This window comes from Pocillopora verrucosa, chromosome 13 (genome assembly GCF_036669915.1).
Source record: "Pocillopora verrucosa isolate sample1 chromosome 13, ASM3666991v2, whole genome shotgun sequence".
NCBI classification, from domain to species: Eukaryota; Metazoa; Cnidaria; class Anthozoa; order Scleractinia; family Pocilloporidae; genus Pocillopora; species Pocillopora verrucosa.
This window is the reverse complement of record NC_089324.1, coordinates 14927889-14940607: the sequence shown is the minus strand read 5'-3', so window position 1 is coordinate 14940607 and position 12719 is coordinate 14927889. Positions and strand designations below refer to the sequence as shown.

Sequence of the window (12719 nt, the reverse complement as noted above, 5' to 3'; positions counted from 1 at the left end):
AGCTCCAAGTTTGTTATCTCTTATTCTATCAATAAAACAGTGGGTCCTCTTGTCATCTTTTCCGTATTCAGTACTTGATTTGCTTGTTGAAAGAACTTGCACTGTAATCAGTGTTTGTTGAAAGGTTTATGCTGGCCAAGAAATGTTTTACAATGGTACTTCATTATTGTAATAGTACACCTGTTTCACTCAGCTGGAACTCATAAAGAATTTAAGACTGACGCAAAGAATAAGGAAACCTTCGCTGCGCACGGGCTGAAGTAAAACTCTAAAGCATTGTGATAAAGTTCTGTTTAATGCGTTCTGTCAAGAACGTCCCCGCTAAAAGAGTTTTTACTTCATTGTTTACGTCATTTGTTCCATAATTCATGAAAGATAAGCACATTATATTGGGAAATTAATTTATGGGTGAAAAAACAGTCACTTACTGCCAAGATTGTCTCTAAATTGCTGCTAAAGTAACGCCGACACGAACCAGAAACATGCATAAAATTTTACGTGAATGATAATCACTTGGTATTACGTTTTTGTCAACAATATTGGAAGCCTTCACCGTTTTTGTCGGCGAATTGTCAATTTAAACTTCTCAACCTCAGCAAACAATGGGTTCAGTTCCAAGTCGGACGTTTCAAAGCAACGACACTATTGTGTGTGGGAGGACATTCTCTAGTGAAAATGCAGATGTCAAGAAACCAAAGAAGAAATTCATTGTACCGTATATTCACATTGAGACGCCGTCTCGTCGGAGACGAGCAGCTTTCATCAAAGATGAGAAGGCTACAAATAACATTGATAAAAACAAACTTTGGATTCACTGGGCTCCACGAAGATATTCGTGGCCAAATACAGTAATAATAAAAAACGGAAAAGGAGGAGAATTTCCTAAAGACAGTTGACCAAGCAAACAATAATTAGACGCCTTGGGCTCTTCTGGTGCTCGAATGGTTGTCAACGTTCCACCAAACAAAAGACAATTTTCACATACGCCTCAATCAACAAAGTAGTCCACGGGAAATGGCTGACCAAGACGATACATCCTAAAATAAAAACGAATTCGAAGAAGCAGTGGGAATGGAATAAAATTCTCACAGCTAGGCGTATCTATTCAGAAAATCGCGAGAAATTTACATGGCCGCTAGTGGAATTAACAATTTGTAAAATATAATTGCATTGCCATGCACGTTCAAGAAGCAAAGGCCTGCATGAGCAAACTCCATATTCCAAGAGGAAACTTCGCTCAGTTGTGGAAAATACTTTCTCGCTTTCAGCGATGTCTTGAAATGAAACAAATTATATCTTAATGGAGCGAACTAGAACATTTCAAACATTTTAAAGCCCTTGTCACTGTCATAACGAGTCAAAATACGAAATTCAGCAAAGTCGAAGAAAGCTTTCCATCTTGCTATAACAGGCAAACCTGGCTACTTTGTCGCAGCATTGCAATGAAAAAAATTAATAATAAAAATTAATGATGACCTCAGCTTTTTTATTATTTTTACTATGCTAGGAAAAATAACAGAGCAGAAAAGTAATTGAAGATTCGTGAATGAATAATTCATTGTGCATAAATTATCTTTGTGGCTAACTATGCATTCATTATCATTGAAACGTACCTTATATAGTTATTTCAAAGACAGCAGTTATGCTGGAACATCATAACGAATCCTAACAATAATTTAGTAGGTTATAATTATATGTGATACTTGATAAATCACACATGCATGCATGATGTAAATACATAATGCAAGAATTATCGGTCTGTCATTTGGTATCGGAACTATTTGTAGGAGAATCCTTCGCTCTATTTCCGACATCTGAAATTTAAGAACATTTCATCGCCTTTTATGTTCGAAAGGCAACCTCCGTCGAGAATTCAAAATGGCCGACTGGAGTGCCACGATTGTCTAAGTAAAGCTGGCTCTGAAATCGAGGTTGCCCGGTAACGAACGATTAAAGTACAGTCCTTCCCATTGCTACTGCATGTTTTAGGCTGGTAGGTAGATGAGTACACTGGGAATGACCGAACGATCGTAGTTGCGTCATAACACCCTTGCCAATCAACTTTATCGTCACGAATTTTCGGACCCAAGCTCTCACAGGATAGGACCAAATCGGCACCAAGGAAATATGCTCTTATCTCTTTATCTTGTTCCAGAAGAGGATTTTACCACGCCTTTTGAAAGAAAATTCTTCTAAAGTATTTTCTTTCTTCAAGTTCCGTATGCAAAATCCTTCCCTAACTCTCCTCTTTCGTGTAAAGTATTTTCTTTCACGATGACTTTCTTAAATATTGACATCAATTTTGTTTTGCTAAATCTCCGTCTCCATGAGAAATTGAAAGGAAATCTTGGCGCATTTTGAACACTAGCAACGAAAAGATCATCTCAAAAAGCGACCTTTCAGCCCATTTTCCCACAAAATTCTCCACATTGTAAATAGAATAAGGGAGATGGTAAGTTTGAATAATTATCCTCATTGTTATGATACGTCGATTTGCTATGACGACATGTTTGTTACCATGGCAACAGTTACGTCAAATTTATACCCTTTTGTTGCTTGAAGTTCTCGCGCCCATTGAAAATCACGTTTTGAACAGAGGGAAACGATTAACAACTTCGACAGTGTCCTTTTAGATTAAAATATTCGACAGAAAGGAGTCTACCAGCCATGGGCACTGCAGTTAGCCGTGGTAATCGTGTTCCGACTTCAACCGAGACCGCGGAAACGTTGATATCCAGAGAAGAGTGGGAGAGGCAAGGGCGTGAGGTGCTGTCAAGACTGCGCATCATACCGCCTGTACAGCGAAGGAGAGCAGAGTCAGTTGGCTATCCTGCTCAGGACGGCATTATCTGGGTTTATTGGCGTCCCAAAGAGGCCAGGCCACCGCCCGCAGGAGGTATTACTGGAACTACAGGAGAAAAGGCGTTTGAACAGAACAAGAAAAAGAACGATTGAAAAAAGTCTTCGGACACTGTTCTTCGATCTGATGCTTGTGTCGTTAAGTGAATGATCGTTTGTAAATGGTTTTCAACCGATTTTTGTTGTCCTGTAATCTGATTGCAATTCTTTTTATTTCGAATTCTTGGACTTTAGTAAACGTATTCGTAGTTTGCCAGGTTCTTTGATATTCATGAAGTGGGTAATTTTCTAAAGGAACCGCGTCGGTGGGGTAGAGCTAACGCTCGAAAAGTCAGCGTTGGAACTCTTTACCGTGGCCAATTTGCATAATCAACTCATTTGATAAAAGAATTACATAACTTTTATTTGCTTTGTCTGTTTTAATGTTCAGAACCATTTTATGCGAGGTTTGAATCAGAAAAATAGTGTCGATGCCTTCACTTACCAAACATCAGCGTTTGAATACAGAGACGGGCCGGCAGAAAAATTGCAATACTTGCAGTTAAACGGTAAATATTGTAACTACGTCTCGTCAGTGCTGAGGCAAGTCCCACAGAACGAATGCCAAAATCAGTGAAAAGCAGTTTTCTTTTATTAATTATCAAATTCATTTGACAATTTTTTTAGCGATGTAGATCGATAACTGTTTCTGAATGGATTTAATATATCATCAGGAAGGTAAGTAGTTGTAATTGGCTGGATTATAAATTCTCAGAAATCCTTCTAAAAGGCCCTTTTTTCGAAGCAAAAACAATTTTTAAGTGTTTTGTATACTACAGGTAAATTGTTCAATTGCAAATTGAACTTCCGATCCATCGTTCGCTTCTGTTTTTCGTAAAAGTTGAGGTTCTAGATAAATTTTTGTGGATAACTGATCGGAAGAAAAAAATATGATGAAGTTCTTGACTCAAATGTGTAACAATCGCACACGCGAAAGAGTGAAACAAGATTAAACAACTCTAGGGTCAACTTAATAAATAAGATTTTTAAGTTCTTGTTTGGCGTTAGTGCAATGAATAAAGGAATATTTAACCAAATGAAAAAATAAATTTTATCTGACACATGCTAACCCTTCACGTTCCGCCGAAAAGAAAGAAATAATTACTCATTACTGGCCTTTTCAAAAGTCGAATTATAAATATTTACGAAATGTATCGATACAAGTTAAGGTGTTTTCGACGTTTAGGTCAAAAGTCGAAGTTAACCTTTTTTTAGATCATCCTATGAGGTTCTGCCCGTCTGATGTTGACTAGAATACGAGCACGCCTTCCTTTGGGAAGAGATCCGTCAAAAACGAGTAAAAAAAAAACAAAAATACAAAAAACGAAAACGAAAAACACGAAAACAACAATTGATTTTTGTTCACCCCGAGGAACTACTCAAAGCACCTAAATCCCAGAGTTATGCACGGCACACAAGCATCAATTTAATTCTGTAGATTTTTTTTTCAAATGCGCGCAACGACCTTCGCCAGGAAGGGGGACTATTCGTAGTCTTGAAATTGACTGAATGTACGACTTGCTCGGTACGTGGGAATATCTCAACTCAGGAAGAAAAAAATTCACGTCTCAAGCTGGTTACTGATAATTTCGACGTCACTTTTACTTCTGACAAACTTAGCTTGTTGGAACGTACTTTAATCGACCAACACTCAACTTTTCGTCAACTTAGATTCACTCGTTGATAGAATATGAGTCTGTCAAGGCTGTATTCATCGAGTGGCAAAGGGCCAGTGGCCCACTTTAAAACGTTGACCTTTTATTGTTATATCTTTGCTGAGTGTTGAGTGTTTGGCAAATGGTTTGAAGTTTACCAGTATTACCTTCGAAAGCAATTTGCTCCTTTGTGTTATACAGCAAACAAAACCAAAGCAAATACAAGTCATCCAAGGACAATCACCGTTGCAGTTCCTTTTATTTTCTCGTGTGATTGGTAAACTCCACACTTTCTTTAATACGCTGAGCGAAAAAAAAGTCGCAGAATTTCCTGTTATCTTTTCTTGAAACGACATAACCCAAAATACTTTCGGTTTTTTTTTGCTCGGCGGCTGTCGACATTTTATGAAAAATTTTCAGCTTAGCGGCCGCGCATTCCAACACTCAACATTTCGGAAAAACAACCTCTTCGATTTTACATTATCGGTAAAACATAATTTATCACAAGTGCTTCTTCGTTTAACTCTATCTATGAATTATCAATGCGTATACGCTGTGAAGTAAATACAGTAAGTTATAAGCTTTCGATCCTTCTTTTTAAACAGACGAGTTAAACATTGAATATTTGTTATCAAAAGCAAACATTAATATCCCTATAAAGACTTCCGTTTAAATACCTTTACTTCGAGTCGACTCCATCTTGTGAATAATGCAATAGCTTGTTCTGCATGCTTTTGATAAATCTTTTGTTTCAACAGAGCCTCACCATGTGTAACTCCTCGACTTTTATTACGATGCGAAAGTGGTTCGAAACTTATCTTAGCATTGAAATATTCGAAAATTATCCTATCCTTAATTGAGACAATAATTTCCTGAATAGTTCATTTGAGAGCTGCGTACTTGGTGGCCAAGCCTTTGAACAGGAGTGAAGCTAAGGGTGATCTTGTTAAGATACAAACCTTGCTGCTTTTCAAATGTAAATTACCTCGTTATTATGCTAACTAGATACTGGTCTCCATCACAACAAGGCCACCTTCAGCCTCACTCCAAATCAAAAGCTTGGCAACTAAGTGCACAACTAAAAATGGCTCATTGTTATATCGAGATTTCATAAAAACTGTAATTGAATGATTAAAAGCACCTATCTGCTTGAGGAAACCTTGCCAATCGGGCCCAACTGGCTGAAACATTGTAATGTTTCATCTAATCAGATGTGTATTTCATTAGTTTGAACATTTTTTCTGCAGGGTCGATAAAATATTCAAAAACGTGCAGGAAACTACCTTGCAGCTTCGCCACGTGAAAATTTCGAATTCATTGCATATGATCCTAAAATTTTTGTTGCGGTAATATAAACACTTAGCATTGGAATATTCCAAGACTGACGGTACTTCCTCTTTTTCGTCGATTTGCCATTTTGCCCTCCTCATCTATGATCAAACTATTTCGATTAGAAAGCGGTTTTAATTCCAAGTCACCATTTTCTTCGTTCTCGGTACTATCGTTTTGAAGAACATGCTTGTCGTTCCCCATTACAGCGCCATCTTTGAAGCCATTTGAATCGCACAGAGATTTATCCTTCTTTTCTAAATCTGCACCTTCGTCCACGGTGGACATTTCCTCGTCTTTGCGTTTCTCGCGCAAAGACTGCACCACGCGCGCACTCACCCCATACTGCTCAAGAACTGTGTTCATTGAACAGAAAATGCTAGAGACGAAGGCAAGACCCACAAACGCTAGGAGCACAAGAATGTAGTCGGCATCCTTGTTAAACTGCGGCAAAAGATCCCCAAATCCAATTGTACTCAGCGTTATAAACGTGAAATAAAAACTATCGATGAAAGTCCATTCCTGATGTCTCACTTTCACTATAAGAGACATCAGTGGTAACAGGAGAATTACGGTTAAAAAAATTGTCATGGACGCTACTTTTAGCTCAACATGTCGAGGGTGTGGTCGTTTTAGAAGACGTTGCTCAAAGGTTGTAACGAGTCTTGTGAATATTTCCGCGATCTTGTCTCCGACGGCTTTGAGAGTTAAACACGTCCCAGGGATTCCGAATAAAGCGTAGACGACACAAAATAGACGACCTTGTACTGTCTTGGGTACAATGTTACCGTAGCCTAAGTAAAGAAAAAAACACTCTAGGGGCCGGTCATTTTTTATTGCCTGGGGGAGGGGGGTTGGGGGGTCGGAAAATGTTGGGGGATCACATAGTATACGGGTAACGGATTGGGAAGTAGGGATCAATCGTCGCCAACAAACATTTCAGGGGGTACTAAAGCACATTTTCTACCAATGAGGGGAGAACATTAGAATTTTACAGAGCCTTATGGGGGGGGGGGGGATCAGGTAAATTTTATTGCGACTTAACCAAAGTCATCTGAGCCCCTAGGCGATAGATAATGATCGGTAATTAACACTGTAATTAATGTTGAGAAAATAAATACATGAAAAGTTCTCCCTCAATCACTTTCTGGTAGGCGTCTCTCGTGTAGATGTAGTAATATCATTTAAATAGTAACATCCTCTTTTCCGTGTTATTATTTTTAAAGATTACAAAAAGAGCATTTTACGGTCGCTGTAGTCTATTCATCAATCCTTTAAGTGTGACGATCGATTCAAATGAATGTTGTAATTATTAAGCTGCAAGATCGTTGATTGCGATAGTGTAGTCTGATCATCCAGGTGAGTGTCATCCCGAGAAGTGCTGTTGCTGGTAGTGGTGACTGACGTTTCGAAAACCTGAGCGGAAGTCATTATCGAAGTCAAGTGAAAAGTTGTTGTTAGTCGAATATTCTAAGTCTGGTTCGTATAAACAGTCCTTCTCAGGACCTACGCTCACCTGGACTGACGATCAGACTACACTATCACATGTTACCCACTGGTTCAAATCATTTACCGTGGTAAGATTATCGATTGCTAATTAAGTCTGGTGGTTCTAGCCTTTAAGTCTGTAAATGGAACTCTAGAGTTTGACTATTCATATAAAAGCTATTGAGTAGTACTTTGATATGGTTCTGTTCTGTTTGTTATGTTTGACAAGCGTAAGGTCACTGGTTTCAATAACTTTTTTCTCCATAAGTGGTCGCCAATGGTATATTAGGCGGCTTTGCCAAACCTAAACACGGGAGCCTGCTCGCCGAGAGCCTGGTAACCTGGTAACATTTGTGGCTGAAAACCTAGTGTGTGAAAATTTAAATTGAAACTATTGAGCAATAAATTCACTTAGAACTGTTTATTATGCTTTAAAGGTGGCTATAACGTTTCTATTAATTCTTTTATTTGACGAATGTGTGCTACACAAGGACGACATTTTCAAAATAATGGCATGACTTTTAATTCATTCGAAACAAAATATTCCACAATACCTCTGAGTTCGTGCTGTCAAAACCTTTTTTGCACAGCTAATTTAAGTGTGATTTAGACGAGTGTCTTGTATTGTAAAGAAAAATATCGGTGTAAATGCTTTCAATATCAACCAATGATAAAAAAGTTTGAATCTTAAAGTCGCATAAATTGATATAAAATAAAGATTAAAATTCATGAGAAAATAAAATAATACACTTCTAAAGAAACTTGAGGTTCAATTATGACTTTCATCATAGAATGTTTCCGTGCTCATAATTTTTTCATCGCCCTCAAAAAAAAAAAGGTTACATTTCCAGGCTCAGGCAATTCGACGAAGAAAACTGAAAGCGTTTTTTGTTTGAAAAACGAATCGCATAACGATTCGCAGTTTTTTCCTTCTTTGGTACGCTCTTTCTGAATAAGAGAGAAGTAAACGCAGCTAAGATTGAGTAGACTTATTTTGTTTTTTATCGAAATCACTTATGCATGAATCTCTAGTTGTGTAGTTTTGTGTTAATTTTTTTGAATGAACATTTGATGGAACAAACAAAAGGTGCAGCTTTCAAAATGATGGCTGTGGACTGAATGCTGTTGACTTATTCTTTACAAGAGTAAAGACCACGTTTACTTAGATAAAAAAATACCTCCTTTTGAGTGTTATGAAAAATTTCTTAACATTTACATCTGACAAAATTGTTCCAATTTTTTAAATATTCCCGTAACGCCAACGCCTGGGCGGAAATTTTTTAGAATGCCCTTTTAAAGCCAATATATTCGAATCTGCTGATAAATTGGACTACTGATCATGGAGGTGGCTTCCAGTTTAGCTGGTGCCCACGGGAAAATAATTTCTTAAACAGAAGTTTCTTCGGGGAAACTTTCGAGAGGATAAAGGTGATTATTGTCTTAACCCATTTGATTCATCCGATTTACTCGGAATGTTTCCGATAATACTTATCATTTTCTACTTAACGCTGGCATTATTTTCTCTGTTACAATACATTACAATCCTAATGTTGTTTAAGGTTCGCGAGAAGCTCATTAGCACGAAGCTACTGAAAGCTATCAGTGGCGCCATCGCGGTCAGTACAATTGACTCGGATATTGAGAGTCGAAATCGTTAAAAATTCAAAACTGCATGTGAAAACATGTCATTGACATGAAAACTTGTGTGAAAGCTGACGATAGGTGTGAATTTTCCTTATAAAATGAGACAATTGGTAATCTTACCTATTGTAGTTAGTACTACCATCGCGAAAAGGAAAGAATTTCCAAAATTCCATTCCAGAAAACCCTCATTTCCCAGGACAGTCGACGGAAACGTTTCCATCCATCGGTCGGCATCGATTGCAGTGATGTTGTATTTCTGCAAAATTTCTTTCCTTGTGTCTCGATGGCTTCTTATCTCTTGGAGTTGTTCCTGGCTTTCAATTGCTTGAAAAACGGCAGCTCCAGCCAAAACATAGATTGAAAACAATACCATGCGAATGCATAGCACTTTTGAGCTGTCAGAAACCTCCATTGCGTTATCTCGTACTCGACAATGTAGAAACGTTGTTTGCATTTTTAACCACTCTCTCTCCTAGTTCAAGAGATTCTGCTACGCCATACGCTCTGCGGTTAATCAAAAATAAAATAAATATTTCATAACTTTAGAAACATACCATTTAAAACGAGTTTAATTGCTAATAATAAATCCATCTTGCAAAGTTAAGAAAAGGTTTTGAAGTCTTTTAAGGGAGAAAAGGAAAACTTTATGCAAGATACCCTTTAAGAAGTAAGGAGTGCATAAATTTATGTCTACATTAACAAAAATATCGAAAATAAACATATCAAATCAATTGTGGTTTTGAAACGCTCCTTTAGAATCATGCAGTGCGCCGGCTTACTTTGTAATGTTAACGAGGCAAATCACGAAAGTATTGATTCTCCTGTGAAGTTTTACGGTAAAACCCAGCGAGAGGATAACGTTACCTGGAAAAAAGAAGAATTATGAAGCGTAGGAGATGAAAATTAAACATGTTTACCCAGGAGCAACTTGTAAAACATCAATTCACAACGCCACCTAAAGCGAAACATGCGGTTTTCGTCGTAAATCTCACGTTAAAATAGATCGAGGAGCGATAGTCTTAGAAAGCATTTGATTAACGGGAGTTTCTGTTAATCCCGTCTATGGAAATAAATTGGTAAAAAGCTGAGTTTGATTGATTAAAATTCAGTCGCCATCGACAATAGTAACGGCGCCTGTCAATTTATGATACAATTGTTCGCCTAATCTCAGTGATGTTTGAGTTAAAAGCTTTGAGTTTCATAATTGCATGCCCTTCCCTCTAGTATCTAGTTTCCTGATCCAGTATCAGTGAGATGCAATTTCTGTTTGCGCAAGTGGTTCTCTCGTATCTCAGCAACCGGCGCTATTTAATTTATGTTATATTTCTGTTGAAAAATTTTAAGCATAGCAGAGTATTCGTGTTTAGAAGAACAGTTTCTTTAGAACTTTTCTCAAACTACAAACTGACAAGTATTTAATTGATATTTCCTTGGTGACTTCGTGACGTGCCGGCAATGGTAACAAGACCATTTCTCTTTCTAATCAATTATAGCGACGAACCGACCACATAACATAAAAAATACATGTGTGGTAAATGAAAAGGTATATTATTTCATGCTTACGAGAGATGTTTGATGATCCATTTCAAAGTCAAATTAATGGGTTCTCAAAATTAATGGGGTGGTCTGCCATTATTGAAAACTGTGGATACTTCATCTTGGATTTGACTTTCAGAGAGGATCTTGCAACCGAGGTTGTAACAGTAAGGCGAAACAAGGAAAACAACGTCAAAAGCGGCACAATCTTGGTCAGAAAATCAACGCACAATTTCACTGCTAGCGCTGATTACGTGTGGAAGATATAATTTCTGAATGTTTGTCTTTTTGAGTCTGACATGTGATCTCGCTATCGTAAACAAAGCTCTTTAAACATTAAAAGATGTGAATGAATGTATTTTTATTCGTTATGTAACGTACGTGCAACAGAGAAAAAATTCAAATACCCCTACGATAAATCGAGCCTCAAACAGACAGACCCTTAGGATGTTCTGAAATTGGGTGACACAAATCTCTTTAGCGAGCTAAGTATTTTGATTACTGCAACGACCACCATGCAATGTCTAAAGCATCTTGGCTGTAAATATAATTAGGAAAACAGAAGGGATTTCCATAATAGGCGGTTACCGGCGGTCTTCCACAGCCTGGAAGATATCCTGTCGCCGTCTGTTTAGCATGTGAGCTGGCTCGCGTGTTTGGTTTCGCCTCAGGTCCCCTTTTCGGGCTCACAACAGCGGCAGCCGCTCATTGAAAACGTTTTTGAAAGCCCTAGAAAGTATTGAATTTTAAGCTCGACCACATTCGCTTTTGACTAGCAAGTATGGGACAAAGAAGACGTCTGAGTCCTTTGCACGGAATCCGCTTTAAACCTATGTATTTCATGGTTCAATGCTGATAACGTGTAAGATGTTCAAAACAAATCAAAAACAAATTATATTCAGGTGGCTGGTTGTGGTTTTCGATTTAGCAACAAAATAATTATCAGCAAAGGTGTTATCATGGAGAAGATACAGTAATACATTCTGTACGCAATATAGTTTGGTGAATTTGTAAGCCGACAAAGAAGTCTTGTTGGATTGGAGAGAAATCTCTTCCAGTTGATCAGAAACGCAAGGCTTGCAATGGCGATTGCTAGGACAACGACTACCATAAATATCAGTGTTTGCTTTCTTGCCATGGACTCCAGTTCTTGGTTTGAACAAAATACAATCCAGCAACGATGTAATAAAACAAGGCAAAGTACCATTAAGCTTGTAAAGAGGAAAAGCATCGTCAAAACTCCAGTTGCTTTACAAAGCACGTCACCATATTTCCACTTCAACTCCAACAACGAAGCAACCATGAGCGGCATCGTAATGATGGCCGTAAACATATCCGTCACAGCGACGAAAAGAAGGCTGGTATTTCCCGTATAAGACTGGCTGGGTTTTCTGAAACTTAGGACAGACAGAAGCCCGTTACCGATGATTACTGTCGAACAAACTCCTATTATCCCGGCGGCTTCGAAGGATAAAGCCATCGGAGAGATATCAAATGCTTCCATTTCCTCATCTCTGTCAGCCGGGGCCTCGTTTGAATAAGGATCGCTCATTTTGAATTTCACTCGCCCACAATTATCTTTTTCGATTTCCAACACTTCCTTAAATAGATCTTCTTCAAGCTTTAATTCATTCACTCCAATTAGAGACACATTCTTTTGGTGACCGTTGGGCTGTCATTTGAATTCGCAGAGGTTTTTCGACCATTTCACGCATTGATGACTTTCAGTGTAAACTTCAATCGAAGATAGGGCTTTTTTCCACTTGAACTGGTTGTGAATTATTGATTTCATTCGCTGATCGGCCAATTTTAACCTAAAATTCAAACGGAAAACGGAAGAGTTTTCAAATTAAATAATATTTGAATATCTATTAACAACCGAGTTTCCTTAATATTTAAAACATTTTTTCAAAACTATATCGCGTTTTTTTTAAATACAAGTTTGCAACGAAAGAACACAAATTTTCTTGTACAGTTCCAAAATGTCTGTAAAAAGAAAACGCTGATATTTGATTTAAAATTCGAACATAAACTGCATTTCGCTCAAGTTACATTGTCACAAAGCTACTGGTAGAATATCCACAGAGCGTAACAGTCACCAGCTGCGCGAAGAAATAGCGCTGGCTTGCGTTTCTTAATACGACTGAAACTTGCGTGAACTCTTTTTGG

General features: G+C 37.9%; 1 protein-coding gene across 3 annotated transcripts; it reads right to left on the bottom strand.

The window, feature by feature from the left end:
- Nucleotides 1-4875: 4875 nt before the first annotated feature.
- On the bottom strand, nt 4876-10723 carry LOC131770822 (potassium channel subfamily K member 15-like). 3 transcript variants are annotated; one of them, XM_059086552.2, is made up of 3 exons: nt 10578-10723; nt 9135-9518; nt 4876-6676 (listed from the first exon to the last, which is right to left on the bottom strand). In XM_059086552.2, exons 2-3 carry the CDS (start codon nt 9466-9468, stop codon nt 5913-5915), a joined length of 1098 nt encoding a protein of 365 aa, XP_058942535.2. In that variant the 5' UTR covers nt 9469-9518; nt 10578-10723; the 3' UTR covers nt 4876-5912. The 3 variants fall into 3 exon arrangements, with proteins under 3 accessions (XP_058942535.2, XP_066016498.1, XP_066016499.1); XM_066160401.1 differs by lacking the exon at nt 10578-10723 and adding an exon at nt 9879-9977; XM_066160402.1 differs by lacking the exon at nt 10578-10723 and adding an exon at nt 9794-9861.
- Nucleotides 10724-12719: the final 1996 nt, after the last annotated feature.